This window comes from Limulus polyphemus, unplaced genomic scaffold (assembly GCF_000517525.1).
Source record: "Limulus polyphemus unplaced genomic scaffold, Limulus_polyphemus-2.1.2 Scaffold5811, whole genome shotgun sequence".
In the NCBI taxonomy this organism is placed as follows: domain Eukaryota; kingdom Metazoa; phylum Arthropoda; class Merostomata; order Xiphosura; family Limulidae; genus Limulus; species Limulus polyphemus.
In genome coordinates this window covers 28,238-46,440 of record NW_013671421.1, presented here as the reverse complement: position 1 = coordinate 46,440, position 18,203 = coordinate 28,238, and the positions used below count along the sequence as shown (strand labels likewise).

The window sequence follows — 18,203 nt, the reverse complement described above, 5'->3', positions numbered from 1 at the left end:
ACTGGTAATCTATATACTACTAACACTCGGAGATTGTTTGTTTTGTTTGCTTGTCTGTAATTAAATACAGCAAAAGCGGTGCACGATAGTGCCATATTTGTAAGAATACAGTACCCCCCCCCTCCCCCCCCGAAATGAGAATAGAAACAGAATAAATCAAGTTTCGTTAAAATTGGACCATGGGTTACTTTTATAAACATTTCTAGCATCAGTATTTTTTCATCACACTACCGTTCACGCTCACTTTTTTTTTTAAATGAAATGGTCTTTTCTTTTACTCCTGATCAACAATCAAATAACTTTTCTTGAATTATGAATGGATTGTAATATTTAATTAAATTATCTCAAAATAAACCTTCATTTTGGTGCAATATTGAAATTAACTTGAATTCTTCATAACCTCTGAATAGTGGGTGACCCAACGGATCACAGTGGTCTAGTGTTCACTAAAAACTAATGAAATCTTCAGAGAGGTGGATCTTACATCAGGTCTGATGTTTTTTCTACTGTCAGCTTAGAGGCTGAGCTTGTGGGGATCAAAGGCAGACTGGTGAGAATTTGGACTATTTTTCTGGAACCTTCCTTTCCTCAGCACCTACTCACGAGCCTCGAACAGACATCCTGCCTCCTACATCGTTTTTGCAACTAGTACATCAAGCTGGTAATGTCTTTAGCATATCTCCTGTAGCATATGACTCTTCTCCTTTATTGGGAGAAAGTCATTCAGTTAATTACCTGGTCTTTCGCCTTCGCCAGATATTACTGTGCATGCTTGGAGAGTTTCTGATCAATTGAAAGAGGGTGCTGCCATGCCTTGTTCTCTTCATTTATCGAATCAGCATGCTTTAGCTTTCCATCGCTTGAAGAACCTTTATTTAGATTCTCAGAGGTTAGATCCTCTTCTTCCTATTTGGGGTTCTAGGCCTGATGTCACTGTTTATCTTAACCTCAGTTTTCCCAAATTTGTTTGTCCCTTACAATGGTTTTGCATTTTTTATCTTCTTTTCAGCTGTTGTCTGAGACCTATCACAGATCTCCTGCTCAATTTTCAGAGGATGTTAGTCATTTATTGACTTCTACTTAGGTAAGGTTATTGGTTTCTACTCTCTTCTTGGGTCTCTTGGCTGGTTTGTTGCTGGGATCTTTTGGGGAGAGATATCTTGCTTGAGAGGAGTTTGACTTCCTTCTTCAGCCCTTAGAGATCTCAGAGAAGCTCCTTTTCTCAGTTGTTCAATTTTTGCAGATATTCCTAATTCCATTGAATCTTGGCCCACCTCCACTTTTCTCTTTTGACACTGGCCTCTTGCCTTTCTTGGTCTTCTACCAGGCAGTTTTCTGCAATTCTTTTAGGGTTTCCAGACCACCTGCATCTGCTCCATGTTTTATCAGAACACAAGGGGATTTTCTTTTATTAGCAGATATCCTCCACTCATGTCGAGTGCAGACAACTGCATTGGTGACTACCGTATGGGGTCTCGACTTAAAGGGTTTGTGTCAGTATGGGAGACCTTTGCCACAGATTAGTGGATCATTCAAGTTCTTACATGGAGTATTAGTCCTTCTCACATCTTCTCCTCTGATGTCTCTCATACCAGTTGTCTTTCCCCTCCCCAGTTGTCGAGCACAAGCCATCCAGGATTTTCTGCAAAAAGAGGTTGTAGAGTACATTGACTCCTCTCTTGAGGGTTTTATTCCTGTTTGTTTGTACTACCAAAGAAGACAGGTGATTGGTGATATGCCATCGACCTTTCTCTCAGTCATTTTCTTCAGCCTCCTCGGTTTATGATGGAGTCATTTCCTTTCCCTTTGGTGACACGTGGCACCAGGTCTATACATGACAAAGTTTGATGTTGCTGATGCCTATCTTCATATTCAGATTGCAGAGTCTTCATGTTGTTATCTCCATTTTGTGAATGAGATGGGTCTTTCACTTTTGCATCTGCCCAGTATGTCTCTTACTGGGAAGTCAAATCCTTTTCATATCCTCTTCACTCATTGAGCATTCACACTCACCATTATATTGACTATTGGCTTTTTCTCACTCATACCTACCATTTGGCAGAACTTCACACTCAAGATTTTTTATTTGAAGCTGTGAGAGCTAGGTTTCTAATCATAATGGAGAAGTCTATTCTTACTCCCACACAGTACCTTGTCCATTTAGGAGTGTTTTTTAATTCTCATTTCAGTTGAGCCCAACATTCTCCTCTATGCTTTCAGGCCATTCTTCTAATGCAGTCATCTCCTCCTCCACCAGCACATGTGGTTCTATCTCTTTTGGGGATGTAGGCATCCTTGGAATCACTTATTCCTTTGGGTCAGGTCCACATGTATTCCCTTCAGTGGTCGTTACAGGACCAATGGAACATTTGCATGGATGTACTGGATCGTCTGATGACCCTATTGGCTTCCAGCCTGCTCAATCTTGGCTTGTGGCTGGACAGGGACAACATGACATTAGTTTTTCTCATAGATGAAGAATCTTCTCTCTACATCAATCTCTTAGAGCTTCTAGCAGTTCAACGACCTATGTCTTGGGGTCTCACTTTGTTGTGAGGGAAAGTGGTAATGTTTCACTCAGACAATTCCTCTTAGGTCTCCTACATTTCCAGACAAAAGAGTACTCATTCCAGGTCTTATTGTTTTCAGAAATGTTCCAGATGTAATGAATTTAGTATGTGATCAGCTATCTCTTCCCAAGAGAGTTATTCCCATGGAATGGATGCTTCACCCACAAGTTTTTCATTGGATCTGCTGTCATCTTGAGACTCCTCAGATTGATGCTTTTGACCAACACTGAAATGTTCAGCTCTGTCTTTCTTGTCTCTTGTACCTCAGGCTTTGGGCATAGATGCTCTCAGCCAGGATTGGACAGGGATTAATCTTTACGCTTTTCCTCTAATTCATCTGTTATCCATGGTTCTTGCACTGATTTACTCCTCGTCCTTTCGAGTTCTTCTGGTGGTGCCACATTGGCCGGGTCATCCTTAGTTCCACTCCTTCAGTGTCTTCAGGAGTGTCAGCTTCTTCTGCTTCCTCTCTGGCCATCTCTCTTACATCAACTTCAGTTAAACATTTTTCATCTGGCAATCACCATTCTGCAGCTTCACTCCTGGATTTTATGCAGTCTGTTGCTTGACATCAGGAATTGACCTCTCAGGTAGCATCTTTGTTAATTTGTTCCATTCAGCATTTTTTATTGGACATTTAGCAAAGGAAATGGATATTTGTCATCAATGGTCTATCAAGCAAGGTTTTAATCCTTCTTGTCCTACTGTGCCTCATGTTTTTCAATTTCTGACAGTATTATTCGACAAAGTTTGGTGTCTTCATCCATTTCTCTGTGTAAGGCAGCTTTGTCGGCTACTGTTCATTTTTCTAGGAGATGTAAAGCTTTTGAGTGCTCAGTTTTGTCCCTCTGAAATCTTTTCAGATTATTTATCTTCAACATACTTCTGGTTTCCTAATTGGAATATCAGAGCAGTTCTCCATGCCTTATCTTATCCTCCCTTTGAACCTTTGGCATCATGTTCCCTATATCACCTTTCTCTTAAGACTCACTTTCTTCTGTTATTGGCTAGTGGCCATTGATGCTCAGTTGTGTTTGCAATTCATGTACTGTTGTATCCCAATTTGTCCTTTTTATCCAAACCTTCAGTGGCTGGAGTAGGGGATAAGACTTTTTCTCCTATTCATCTTCCCTCCATTTCTCATTTTTATGATCCGGATTGTCTTTTATGCCCAGTTTGGGCTCTCCGATGTGATGTTGCAAACACTGAAAGGTTTCGGGGCTTACATCACCATTTATTTCTCCATTGGGATCCTAAAATGTCACGTGACTTATCCCTGGTCACTTTGACAAGTTGGTTTGTATTGCTTAGTTTGTGCTTTCATCAGAGGAGTAGAGACTTCTTTGGGTCTCATCTCATCAAGTTTGCTTTATTTTGATTTTCCTGGTGACTCAGTAATGTTGCCTGCTGGAGAAGATTGAACAGGTTGGTATCTGGACCATGTCTAACACATTTATATCTCAATAATTCACATGATTTGGCAGTTGCCTCCTCAGAAGGTTTTTGGCTACCTCCTGTGTCAGTTCTCCATACCCGGACTAGATTACAAGAGAGGAAAATGACTTCATTTTTTTTCGTTTATTTCTATTGTTTTTCAGGGACCCTCTCATCATTTTCATTTGAATCCCACTCAGTGGCTGGTGTTGACTGATCAGGTATGCTTCTTTCCAAATCTGCACTAGCTACCAGGCAGATAAAAAATTTTCCTCATAGCAATGAGCTCTGTTGAGATGGGGTTTTCCATAAGACCACCTTGTATGCTTTCCAGTATATACAGTATACAGTATATACAGTACTGGACTGCCACTCATGAGAAAGCATAAGGGGATTTTGCCCATCTCTGTTGACCCCTAGATTGAATAAATCGATGTTAATTTGATCTTCAAAATAGGGAATGTGGTTCACCTATTGCACTATCTCTGGAGCATTGTTCCTCAGGGTTCCCCAACAAGAGTAATCCCCCCCTCTCCCCCCAATTTCTTCTAGTTTCCAGTTGCTGGAGTGGTGGACAGAGGTTTATTTCTCCTGAGTGATGCTTGAATTATTATTCTGCTCAAAGAGAAGAGAGCAAAGCTGGGTGCCCTCCTACCAATAACCTGGATGGTTTTCCCAGATGTATTGGGAGAACAGGACCAGCTTACGTGGGAGCCTCCTCATAATTCCAGTTCAGAGATGACTCTTCGCTATCTGGTTGAGTTGAGCATGGCCCTTCTTTTTGGTCATTATCATTATTTTGATGATCGTGGAAAAGGGATCTTGACTTTTCATAATACTGCACATGGAGCATCTGTTCCTGTGCCATTGGTTGGACTTAGTTTGTTTTACATCCTCCTTTTAATTCTGTGATTAGGAGCAATGATCTCTCTAATTTTTTCAATTCATGTGGAAAATGGATTTTTTATGTGCACCAGTATCAAGGCAATGTGTGGATATACGCTACCAGTTTTTTTTTTTTGTTATTGTTTTTAGACCATCAACCCTATTGGATTATTAGGCCACTTTGCAATGCTACCAGTTGGTTGTTTGGGCTTTAGGCCTATTGACTGCCAGGTTCATTGAGGCTATCAACATTATTGAGGATGTGCATGGCTTGAATAATGAAGTGCACGGCACTTGATTGTTTGTTGTGTGGCCGCGCAGCTTAGAGGGAGCACTCATCAGAGGGTGTTGTTTTGCCTCTCAGGCTAGGGAGTTAGTATTTCTGTTTCTAATCCCAGGCCAGGTGCTTCTTCAGATTGGGGACATGGTTTGTCTACTTTTGTGTTGGTTGCTTTCTCTTCATAATTCCAGTGGCTTGACATGCAACATTCTGTAACTGTCAGGTTGGGTTCTAATAATACCACATTACAAAACATGAACAACTAAAAAAGAGGTCATCATGCCCGAACCACTGTGCCTTGGGTCTAACTTTGGGTCCACAGCCCTATAATTCCAATGATGGATGTGGGACCTCATCTGCCTTGTTGGGGCCTGGATAAATCATGTGAGTTTGGTACAATATTTTATCAATTCATGTTCACTTCTTATGATGTTAGGGTTTTGCCTCTGGCTGGTCAGCCTTTACCACCCATGAATTAGATTTCATGTTGTCTAGGTGAAGAGCATAGAAGTACTGCGAACCCCACAAGTATGTTATTATTATATCTCATTTTTGCACACCTCTTTTCTACGCAAATGCCTTCTGTGTAGATCTTGCCCTCAACAGCCCCTTCACCTTGTCAATGTGGGATACTAGCTATAGTGTGAAAGGAGGTGTGTTTTGGATATTAACATTTTCCTATACACTCTACCACCATTTCTCCCCATGATATGGCTTGTGTTCACATGTGCTAATTTGGACTGTCTCAAAAAGTGAATAGGAAGTAATAATGGGGAGCTTGTATATGGATCAGGGATAGAGGGCGCATTGAGAATTACAAGATTTAACTTGCTTTGGGCAATATAATGGGTTATAAATGCTGGAGCAAGCAAGGTAAGATTCCTACCAATGCCAAGATGAGTAGAGACGGGAAACTTTTGTTGGGATAAAGCTATAGTGTGAGAGGAGGTGTCAGAATTTAAAAATCTGATCTTTGCCAATTGTCAAAATAAAAAGGCTTTTAGTTATATTTCTTAATGGTATAAGTATATACTATATTGTTGTTGGGCTTAGGATTCTTCTACAGTAGGTGTCTGTGACTTGTTAGCAATAAATTCCATGATGAATAAACAGCATGCACTTAACTTGTTTTCAAAATAATATATGTATTCAGAACAAGTTAACGTATGTACAATAAATTGTTTAACACTATAGATATTATGGACATATCATAAATACTATATATGTAGTCCCCTCTTCTTGTCAAATATCCACTTAGGCATATTTAGTTACTTTAGAAATTCAGTTGACAAGCTAAACTATCTTCTATATTTCTATCACACGATTATTCTCTGTAATTCACTTACATTTGTGGCACGAGTTACCATAATCATTTGGTCTTCTTTATTTTGAAGATCCTATGCTCCTTTTGTCAAAATGCACTCAGGCTGATTCAATTACTTTACAACCACCTTTATTATCCTTTATCACATTTGTAAAGACTATTCTGATCACTGATGTAAGATTAATAAGCTTATAATTACCTGGACAATTTTACAATGTCCCTTGAAAAGAATCCTCTGGCACCTGCCCCATAGTCAAAAACAAAAAATAGTAGCAAGTGGTTCACATATTCAATCCTTAACCTCATGAAAAACCATTGGGTAAATATTATCTGGCCCAAGATACCATTTTTTAACTTGTCAATTTTTTCTTAACAAGCTCAGAATTAATGTGATCATTGTGTTTGATCTTTTTCCATCTAGAATCTCTTCAAAAATGAGGAACATTGCTTAAATGTAGAATTCAATAACTCAGCCATCTCATAATCATTAGATATGAGCCTTTGTGTCTCATCCTTCAAAGGCCCTACTCCCATCTTAACATTTTACTTACCCTTAATGTATTTAAAGAAATTCTTACTGTTAATTTTAACATTTTTGGCAAAGCATTCCTTATATATAATTTTCAATTTTCTAATTTACTGTTTGACCAACTCTGTTGCTCTTTTATAATCCTCAAGTCTCTCATTATAGCAGTCAATCTAAACTTATTAAATGATTAATGCTTTACTTTAACTTTATGGGCCAATCATTTTTTTTATGCAGCTAACCCCATTTGTCTCTATAAGGAACATGTCTATTTTAAATATTTAAGATTTTATTTAAAAAATGTTTCCACATCATATCAGTAACTCCAATTAATTCAGTTGTTTAATTCACAGCAAGTAATTCTTGTTGCATCCCTTAAAAATTTGCTTTTTTGAAATTTGTAACCATAATTATATGCAGTAAAACATCAAACCTAATTGAACAATGATCACTTTCACCCAGATGTTCCCCAGTTTCACCTTATCAAATGTTAATAATTCTTAAAGACCATTGTTCACTAGGAGGTTCTCTGATCAAGTAGTGAAGAAAACCATCCTGAATGGTTTCTAAAAACCTGTCTTTCTCACGTATGACTTTTAACATTTTCCTGCATGGCCTCCATGATAGCTGAAATCCTAATGTTATTATAGAGTTTCTCATTAATATCACCAGCTTCTTTGGGTGATCTGAAACAAATTGCAACTGAAAGCCTCTTCCTATATATATTGTAATGGAAACTCAAAACATTTAGTCTCCTTGGTGTTATCTTTGATATCCTCAACTTCAACTGGATGTAACTCACATTTTAAATATCAAGCCACTCCTCTCTTTATTTCTAGTACTCTATCCATATTAAATAACCTTAAACCCTGTATTTCAAAGAAATTTCTTTTATCAAATTATTTACATTTAACTAAGCTTCAGTTTACTCCTACTATAATAAAATCCTCATTTCCAAGATTTCTCTAAGTTGATGTGTTTTATTTATTATACTTGCATAAAAATTAACAAATCAATCTATCCTTAAAAGTACCTCTGTACTTTGTTCTTACACTAAACATTTTTTCTAGACCTTATTTTATCATGACCATCACCACTCTCTAGTACTAGTTTAAAGCTGCCCTTGCAAACAAGCTTGCTCCTACCCTATTTAATGTAACAATCCATTCGAGAAAGCTCTCTTTTTACCACTGAACTTATCCCACAAATCCACTCTTACATATTAACCTAGGCTAGCATTCAACCTTAGTGACTTGCATATAATTTCATCTCTGCTATTAACCCATTGACTGTGGCTGCTCTAAATGCATGCAAAATTTTTGCAAGCTGTACACCATATACAGTACATTTGCAATCATATGCTGGAGGCAGACTGTACAATATATGGCAAATAAGCAGTCAATAGGTTAACTCTTGGCAGTATCTCTGACACAAGTTATAACCCTTTTCTTTCAATGCCTTTATCAACCTCTGTGCTTATCAATTAGCTCCTCTGACCTACCCTTTCCTAAGTCATTAGCCCATATGTGTAGAACAAATCCTGTATTACTGCTGGTACCCTGTACTATATCACTTGTTCTGTTAATTATTTCCTCCACCACTGATAGTATAACCTAATTCTTCTCTCCCTGTTTACACCACAAACTATCCTATCCACATGCCATACTCAAGAATCACCTCTAGCTATAACATCCTTTAGTTTTCATTCCCATCTGTCTCTGCTCCTTTAGTTTTCCTCATCTACAGATACTTAAGAATGAAATCCGGTACTTAATAGAACCTGCCAATTACAATTAAATCCACTTAAGAGTGATAGTAAAGAAGAATGTATAACAATGTCAACCAGTATGTTACTTTAGTTGATTAGTTGGATGTTCATTCAATCCTTGTTTACCTGTTTAGTGTTTTCTGCTACTGTTTTGCCATAGTACAAAATACTATTTTATGAACAATCATTATTTACCAGCATGTGAATGTAATGTAGTGTTTAAAAATTAAAACTTTAATATGAAAGTTTTTCTTAATTTAGCTTATTTGTTTTAATGAATATGATTCATTTATCAGCTGAAAATAGTTTTTATAAATTCAAGTTAGTGTGAATAAAAAGTTCATCTTTTTAATTTTTTATTTAATATTTTAACTTTTAATATACCCAGTGGTTTGTGGAAAATGTGGATATGAAAAATATGTTGATTTTTTTGCCTTCTTGTTGTGTTGTAGCTATGAAAGTAAAGGAAAACAGTTTGCTAAGAATAAACCAATACTTCCACCAGGGCTTCATCTTGAAGAAGTAGTCAAAGTACAGCAGGGTCAATCAGGGTCAATACCTGGATTAACAGAAATGCTACCACCAACTACTACTAAATCAACTAAAAAGAAAAAGAAGAAGAAACACCAACAACAATGTAATACAAGTGACCAAAACTTAGCAAAAGATGTGACCAATCTTCATATATCTGAAACTGGTTGGGATAAAAACAATGAAACTAGTGAGAACAAAGCATCTGGAGACCCTGTAAAGAGGATTAAAAACTTGAAAAAGAAATTACGAGATATCGAAAAACTTGAGCAAAAAATAGAGTCAGGAGAACTTCTTAAACCAGAAAAAGATCAGTTGGAAAAGATTTCTAGAAAAGGGGAGATTGAGGCTGAAATAGAGGATCTGGAACTAGATCTTGAACTACAAGATGACTGACTTGAACAATGGGTAATACTTTGCACAATAGTAAATAAAGATTTTGATTACAATACAAATCAAAATTGCTATAGAATTAATAACTATCAAACTTGTGTTTAAAGATACTAAATGTGTATTAAAAAACTTACTTAGATTTTGCTGGCTTACTTTGGGTTAATAGTAGTTTCAAAAACCGTCATCACATGATTGTTTACATCACTTATTTAATCTTGATTGCAGTTTTGATGTCATAGCTTTATTTTCTTTAAAAAACATCTATGCTAACACATCATGCATTAAAACACAACACAAAAGCATTCATTATTATTAACATTATCTGGGGCAGCTTAGCTCAGTGGATTTGTGTTTTGGATTTATAATTGGATGGTTGCGAGGTCGAGGCTGGCTCATGTCTTGCTTTCATGTCCTTGAGCAAGGCATTTTACTCCATTTATTCAAATCTACCAAGGCTAGGGATAAATCTGCAATGACTAGTATCTCATCCAGGGGGAATGGATACCCATTCTCATCTGCTTGTGCCACTTGAAACCAGAATTCAAAAGCACTGGCTCCATGTGCCTTGCGAAGGCACTGCAAGAATTTAATTTTATCTTACCTGGACTGCCAAACATCTTTAATGTTGGAAGTGCATTCTTGCATATAAAATTTCAAAATATAAGCATAAATAATAATTCTAACAATTTTTAACTCAAAATTTGTTTAAAGTTGAATTTTAAATCTTGTACCATTTATTTAGCATAATTTGCAAAAGAAAAATTAAAAATGTTTCAGCCTTCATTTCAGAACAAGACATTTCAATTTTTTAGAATTTTTCTTCTATCCCAAAGTCAGGTTTATATTTGATAAGAAACTATCATTCCTTGTGAACATAATTATCACATGTTGTTTCTCTTGTGATTTTCCTTCTCTTTAGTATTTTTTTTATTACTGAAGCTCTTCACTCTCACCCTTTTATGGTGTCACATTGTATGGTCTGAACAATCGCTTCAAAAATAACCACAGACAGTATTTTAAATACAATTGATAGAGCTGATTGTAAACTATGTATGACATTGTATAAAGTGGTGTAAGCAGTAATTTTGTACGTTTTTTTTTATGATTTGTAGCCAAAAAGTGGTGACTACTACTATTGGCAAAATAAAGTTTCAAAAGAAATATGTTAGTATCAATCAAGTTGAAAATGAGTATAAAGAGGAACTTTCTGATCAACAAGGTAGTAATTTTTTTTTTTTTTCAAAACAGTATCTGGCAACAACATTTTGGAAATTTTACATTCTTAAAAATGATAGAAAAAAGTCAAATAATAAGAATTTTTTGAACTGAAACTATATTACTATTTAGTAAGTATGTACTAAGTTCCATGCAGTTTGGTTAAGTATTTCCACTGTGAAAAGAAAAAAATTAAGGGATATTGGTGACACCATTCTGGTTTATAAATAGATAATTACAACCTTTTAACAAATGCTTTTGATCCGTTGTTCATCTTAAAAGTACAGGTAATGTCCAAGGTTAAGCTTAGATAGCAGCTATAATGCTACATTCAAGGTTGAAAAAATTAAGATAATGGTATTCTACATGCAACTTCTTTGGAAAATTTTATTTAAATGTGAAAACTAAATAATTTTTCACATTTAAATAAAATTTTCCAAAGTCTTGATACTGATATTTTGGGGCATTTTTGGTGACAGCTGGAACTGTGTGTTTGTTCCATTAGGCCCTAAATTCTTCACTTTTTTTTCTATTTTTCAAATTCTGCTGTGGCCTGTTCTTTTTTTTTTATCAACTGATGAGAGCATTTATGATGGATTCATTTAGAAACATCATTAGTCTATGGGTTGTTTACTGATCATTACATCTCTAATATATTGTAGAAAAGGTTTGAGATTTCCTTACTGCCAAACTTTAAAATTTGATCTAATATTGTTTTGTAGTCATTATCAGGGATATCATCTTACTCTTTTTATTTTTTTTTAGTGGACTTGAAGAATTTTGTATGTATACATGTATTTGGGTACCACACCTATGATACCATGCTAAAACTTCATCAAAGTATTGACTTCGACCATCTTGCTCTTCTTGTTCCAGTGAGATAATCCAAACTGTTGTTCAATTCAGGCAGATTTACTGGCTAGGGATCCTGTTGGGCTCTATCAGCTAGGGCCAGCTTATCTCCTTTGAAACTTATCTTTGGTTTTTATCATTTTTTCTTTGTTGTTGTTGTTGGTATTCCTTTCATTCTTTCCTGTTAATTATGTAATGAGGTAGTATGTCTTTATATTGTACCAAAGCACTTGGTACATGAAGACTGTTCTATCATAGGGTAAGAAGTGTTCTGTATCCTAGGTATGTAAAAAATTTGGAGGTAGGCCTCAGAATCTTACATGCATTTCAGATGATGGGTATTGCAATCAAGGGAGGTTTGGCTTTAGATTTAAGTCAGTGAGCTGTAGTCAGTTCCTCTTCACCCATTTATGTGCCTCAGTAGTTTACTGGACAATAGTTTTCTTTTAGGTTATAAAAAAATTAATGTAAAGCTCTGTTTGGTAACATTTTAACAATCAGCATATCTGTGCTAATCAGCTATTCCTGGTATGAATTTAATTTTTTGTATTTCAGTAAATTATAATTACATGAAGCTTACTTAGTTATGTTGATTCTCTGTTGAGCATATGAATTAAATTATCACCTAAGTAATGAGATGCACCTTGTGATATATTTTTCTTCTATGATAGATAATTAAAATTCATCACATAATTTTTCTGTCCTTCAATTTTACATATGAAAAAATAGTCTTATATAAAATTTTTGCTCTAAAGAGTGACAGTTTTAAATGCAACTCAGTTAACCTTTTGACTGCGGCTGCTTTAAACATTCGCAGAATTTTTATGAGCCATACACTGTATACAGCACACTCACATTCTACTGCCAGAGGGGGACCATATCCTATATGGTAGATCAGCAGTCAATGGGTTAAAATGATATAGATCATTTACTTTTATGAAGTAGTTAATAGTTAAAATTATTGATTTTAATGTTAAATTTTGTCTTGAAGTTGTACATGAATTTTAGTTAAGCTTTGAAAATATGTATGTTTACATAAGCTGAAACAAATGCCTTTTTTTCTTCTTTCAGAGACCTGAAAGGCAGACAGAAACAGGCATAAATTCATGATTTTCAAAAAGTTTAAAAAAAAAGTAATACCTCATTTCCCTGTTTTTTTTGTTACTAAAGTAATTGAAGTGAACCATTTTTTGTAAACGGTCTGTAAACATTAGTATATTACTTGTAAAATATGTTGTACTTAATATTTTACCAGTGTTTTTGTTTACAACTGAAATGATTTTGAAACTATTTACTTGACAAAATTGTACAAAAATTAAAGTTTTGGAAGCATTTGAGTTCAATGGAAGGTGTGTTTGCGTAAAATATAACTCATTCAAGCTAATTAAAAAGGGGGTTATCAGATGTCATCGTCTGAGATTGTTAGAAATATTGGTACCTGTTTAGATAATAGGGTGCATGTACATCACTAAAATATATATATATATATATATATATATATACATACTTGTCATAAATTTTATTCCTCCAGAGGGCCTTTATAAAATTACTTTTTGATCATAATTCAACATAATTTACAAACAGTATATTTACAAGGCACTGTAAATATTATTGCCAAAGTAATTTATCAGTATTGTAAGTTTTAATGTAAAATTACTTTTTTTCAAAAGTTTCTCTTTTCTTTTGCTACATCCAATAGGGACCAGCACCAAAGCTATTTATTGAACAATCACATGACCTTATAACATCATTAAACATCAATCTCAGACAAACTAAAGCTTGAGTGGCATTGAAAGCATAGATACCAGACATAGGATTGGCAATTGTAGTTCATTTCATTCTGCACTAAAATTTTGTGAAAGATTAAAATGTTAACAAAGATAATTATTTATTTTATTCAAAACTGAAATATAAAGATAAGTGCTTCTGTTTTTCAAGAGACGGTTAGCACAAAGCATTGTTGCTGAGGAATTTGAACAGCAATAGTAGATATGCAAACAAGAGTCAAAAAGGAATAATTTTCATTCCCTTCTCTAAACCTACAGTGTAAAATGAAAAATATTTTAGGTCGATTAGAGCTAGTTGATGATAGTTTGTCAGAAAAGATTGTTTTAAATACCAAAAAAAATGTTCTGAGATCTTTGGATTTGGAGCTTAAAAGGCAGACTCGGAGATTGATACCATAGAATTATATCACAAGTAACATTCCAAAAACATTTAAATTTTCTTTAGGTTTTTGATAAGATTTCAACCTATGGAAGCAGGTTGTTGTCAGGTTACCTTACAAACTGAAAAACTATTATATTACTGAATTACCCAGTATAATTCTCACTTAAAGTTAAGTTAAATTACATCTAACAAGGCTGGCTAAACAAAGCTGAGAGTGAGTAGCAGAAACCTTAAAATGTCTATCACTGTAGTACTAGTACGTGTATATAACTAGTCAGTAGTTGTCACTATTTGTATTCTAATGTTTTGGTAAAAATTTTGCCTTTGGTATATCATCCTTTCTCAAGTTGGTTTGCACAAACTTTGAAGTTGATGCCATTTGCCACTATTACCTCATTGTTCACTAATGTCATTTGTGCTGGTCCCTATTCATGCAACAAGTGTATTATTGTTGCAGTTTAAATGCTGAAAACTGTTGAAGCATTGGAAACCAATAGGCCTAAAATGTGTGATAAAGAAATCACAAACTTCAGATTTTTTTTTTATTTTCTGTGTTTAAATTGTATCTTCTAAAGTATGATACTGAATTTATATGAATAGTGTTTTAGAGAATCTTTGTCTCTCGTCATCTGGCCCAATTTACAAACTGTGGTAATGAATGAAAGGCATCTTGAGCTATGATTTGTAGAAGACAAAATATAGATCTGAAATGCTATTTTTACATGTCTGTAATTTTGAATCAGAAATGGACAAATTAACGACTAATGTGGAAAAAATTTTGCAGTTTATATGATGTTTTTATCCCAAAATTTAATGTGTTATTGTGATGTGAAGTAATAATCTAGGGTTTAAATGTTACTTTGATAAAATGAATTATTCTTTTTTTTAATTAAATCTGAAAGACAAAGAAAATATTTTATTGCCTTTTCAAATGCCATAAGGAAGGAATTATTCAACAGACCCTTGTTGGAGAGAAATAAAATAATTGAAGAAAACTTCTCTCACAAAATTGATCCTGTATGTTTTATATTTAAAAAAGTGGTTTACTTTTGTTTAAAAAAGACTTGTGTGAAATGATTGAGTTTACTAATGGCAGTTTTATTTAGTCTTCATACTTTTTTTTTTATTGTTGGTGTAACTTAAAATTGTATTCTTACTCTATCAATGTTTAGGATTAATGTTTTTTAAACACATGTACATGTAATGTGTATGTACCATTACATTTTTTGTAGTAAAGAAAAACTGTTTGTACTGGCACCCAATTCATTATTTTTCATTTTCATACATAAAGTTTTGCATAATGTATCCTGTGAGCATTCAAAGTTATGCTTTTGCTGACCCATATTTCATAAAATTAGTGGAAATATTAGATTTTTAAGTAACTTGCTGTGTGTGTGTGTGTAACCAGTTAGTAAATAGTGAATTGTTTATGCTTTGAAGTGTTTTTTCTTTCTTTCTAGAGGTGTGTACAGATACAAGAGGGTATTAGCAATTGTGTATTTATCATTGCATCTCCTGTACATGTTTGTACTAAATGTGGAAGTACCCACATGTGAGGTAGTTCTTTATGCTTATTGTGAATTTGTAATTTTTTGTGTGTGTGTGTGTGTGTCATCAGTCACTAAAGCCTTCAAAAGATAAAAGGTTTTACAAGAAGTCTTCCATTGGTAGTGATTTGATTTTTCTAAACGTGTGTGTGTTTCATAAAAGTTTAAAATATATGTAATATTAACCTATCACAAATAATAAAAAGTGGAGGAATTTGAACTAGGTATCACTCCACAAGTCAGTGTAATAAATATATAAGAAAACAAATTAATTATAATGAATTTTCAAGATCCATATTTTCAACTGATCAAAATATTATTAGGATACAGTTATTAACAATGTATTGCTTGGAAGATTAAGTATTGACAAACTCAATGTTTCTTTTAAGATAAATTGAGAAATTGGATATATCTAAAGGTTTTAACTACATCAAAAATAAATTTGTTTGATTCTAACACCAGTTTTTTAATGGCAATACACAGATGCTACCTACTCTTGAATGTAACTCAAACTCTCAGGTACTTAAAAAATGTTTTTAGAACTTCTAAAGGTAGTGAATCTAATTCATAACTGATAATAAAAAAAAGTCATCGCACATGTTTGGGCTTTATATTATGGGTGAATGTAATAAAATAATAATAATAATTTTGTTTCTTGTTCTAAAATTTTCTGTCTACATTTTTGCAATTTTTCAAAACTAATGTGGTAAATTAGAAAGAAAAAGATTTCTTTAACTAGCTATTGGAAAAGAATCTACCATATCTGGCTTTTTTGAATGAATTAAACTCATGATTTATTATTCTTTTACTGCTTGAGGTATTTTTTTTACTAACATCCTTTAAAATATTTGGTGCATCTACAAGTTATATGTCAGCAAGCTGGTTTACTTGATTACTGTTCAAGCTTCTCTGCTCATGTAAATAAACATGAGCACATATCTGAAAGTTATGGTTCAGTTGTTGTTTTTTATAAGAATGTTTAATGCTACACAGACAAATACAATAATGTCATCTAGATTACATACATCTGTTTTAATGCTACTCTGCTTGGCCACTTTATTAGGACCTCCAATCAGTGTGGTATAGACCACAAAATATGCTAAAAGGTGTTTGATTTTAGTCCATTCTCTTAAGCTGTAGCTTGATCATAGAGGTCAACAGAAGCTTGTATTGATGAATATATTTATGTACATCACAAGTGTTGAGTCAGATTAAGATCTGGGGATTCTACTGGTCGATACTGGAACTACACTGCAGGATTATATGGCTTGTTTTTTTTCTCTGTACTATATTAACCTTTACTGTCATGGTGAAACACAAATCATCAAATACGTGTTTAAAGCCATTCATTGTTCACAATTTGCACTCTGAAACCATGCTTCTTTGTTTGCATCTGATGTAAGCAGTTTGAATTGGTTGTTAGGTTTCACATCACAGTTGTAATGGTTCCCTGACATAAGAATGTGAGTACCTCCAAAACCAGTAGTATTGTCCTAAATGCCCTTAATGTTGATATACATAACTATTAAACATATACCCCTTTTGAATGTGGAAAAAATGAAGCTATCAGGTACTTTTGGGTCTACTTTGAGTTTTAGTTGCATTGCAGATTAATATCATCAGTGGCAAGACTTTTAATTTTATTATGCCAGGGCACTGTATAATATCCTTTACATAGTATGACTGCAGATAGTTGAATTCTAATTATAAGAACTGGCTGTTATATACACCAAAGTTGTATGATGGAAGAAAAAAAAATGAAATTGCAAGAAAAAACTGTTTTTCCATTTTTTCTATAAATAATTTCAAAGATTAAGATTTTATAGTAAAAACTGCTGATAAAGTACTAAAATATTAATGTCACAAACACCTCACTTTGCCTAATACGAGATGCTAAATTTTGCTGGAATACAACAAATGATACATGAATCTGTTCCTTTCTAATCTGTGCTTGTTAAAACTTGGGCTTTCATCCTTCATATTGTGGCTGTTGCAACTTATGCCACATGTGTTTGTCAGTTTTTATTACAGTATGTGTATATTTTATAAAAAAAATTGTGTGTGTTCAAAGGGTGAGAACCACTAGTAAGGAAAGTGTGTAAATTATATAGTAAAATAGTACTGTCACAAATAACGAGAAGTTGAAACTACCCCTTCTATAGGTGTTGTGGAAGATTGCAGCATTGGTATTGAATAGGACAAAAGTAACAATGGCAAAAGTGTCAAACCATCATTCAAATAAAACAGAACTTTAATAACATCTACTGTGAAATGTAGACTTTAGCTATTATATTGTTAACATCTGATTAAAATTCAAAGCATGGTAAAGAAAAAAGTAACAGGAAGCTAAAAATTAAACTAGATAGGATTTGAATGTAATGGCCAAGATGTTACTATGTTTTATGCATCAGGAGAGAATGAAATAAGTGATTCTGGTGTGATTGAAAAACAACTTAAAAATGAATAGATGTTACTAATATGAACAAGAGGTGTTATGCTGTAACATCTGGTGTTGGCCTTCTGTAAATGTTGAACTTCATATGGGCACAATATGAAAAAGTTGATCCGTCAGGTTTAACTTGGAAACCTCCCTATAATTGTAAGATTTCACCAAAATATTTAATCAGCATAAAAACTTAATGTAAGATTTTTGATTTTTACTTTGGTAAGAATGCTTGCCATGTGCACCTCTTGTGTATTAAGTGCAAA

General features: G+C 34.0%; 1 protein-coding gene across 3 annotated transcripts in view; it reads left to right on the top strand.

Moving 5' to 3' along the window:
- LOC106473013 (partner of Y14 and mago-like) overlaps window positions 1-16,439 on the top strand; it is a 24,675-nt gene extending 8,236 nt beyond the window's left edge. The window contains exons 3-4 of one of the 3 annotated variants that reach the window (XM_022401523.1): window positions 9,240-9,726; window positions 11,692-16,439. In XM_022401523.1, the coding sequence (XP_022257231.1) occupies window positions 9,240-9,714 (475 nt within the window). In that variant the 3' untranslated portion in view covers window positions 9,715-9,726; window positions 11,692-16,439. The remainder of the gene's footprint in view (window positions 1-9,239; window positions 9,727-11,691) is intronic. The other 2 variants (XM_022401524.1, XM_013933684.2) reach the window with 2 other exon arrangements.
- The last annotated feature ends 1,764 nt before the right edge of the window (window positions 16,440-18,203 follow it).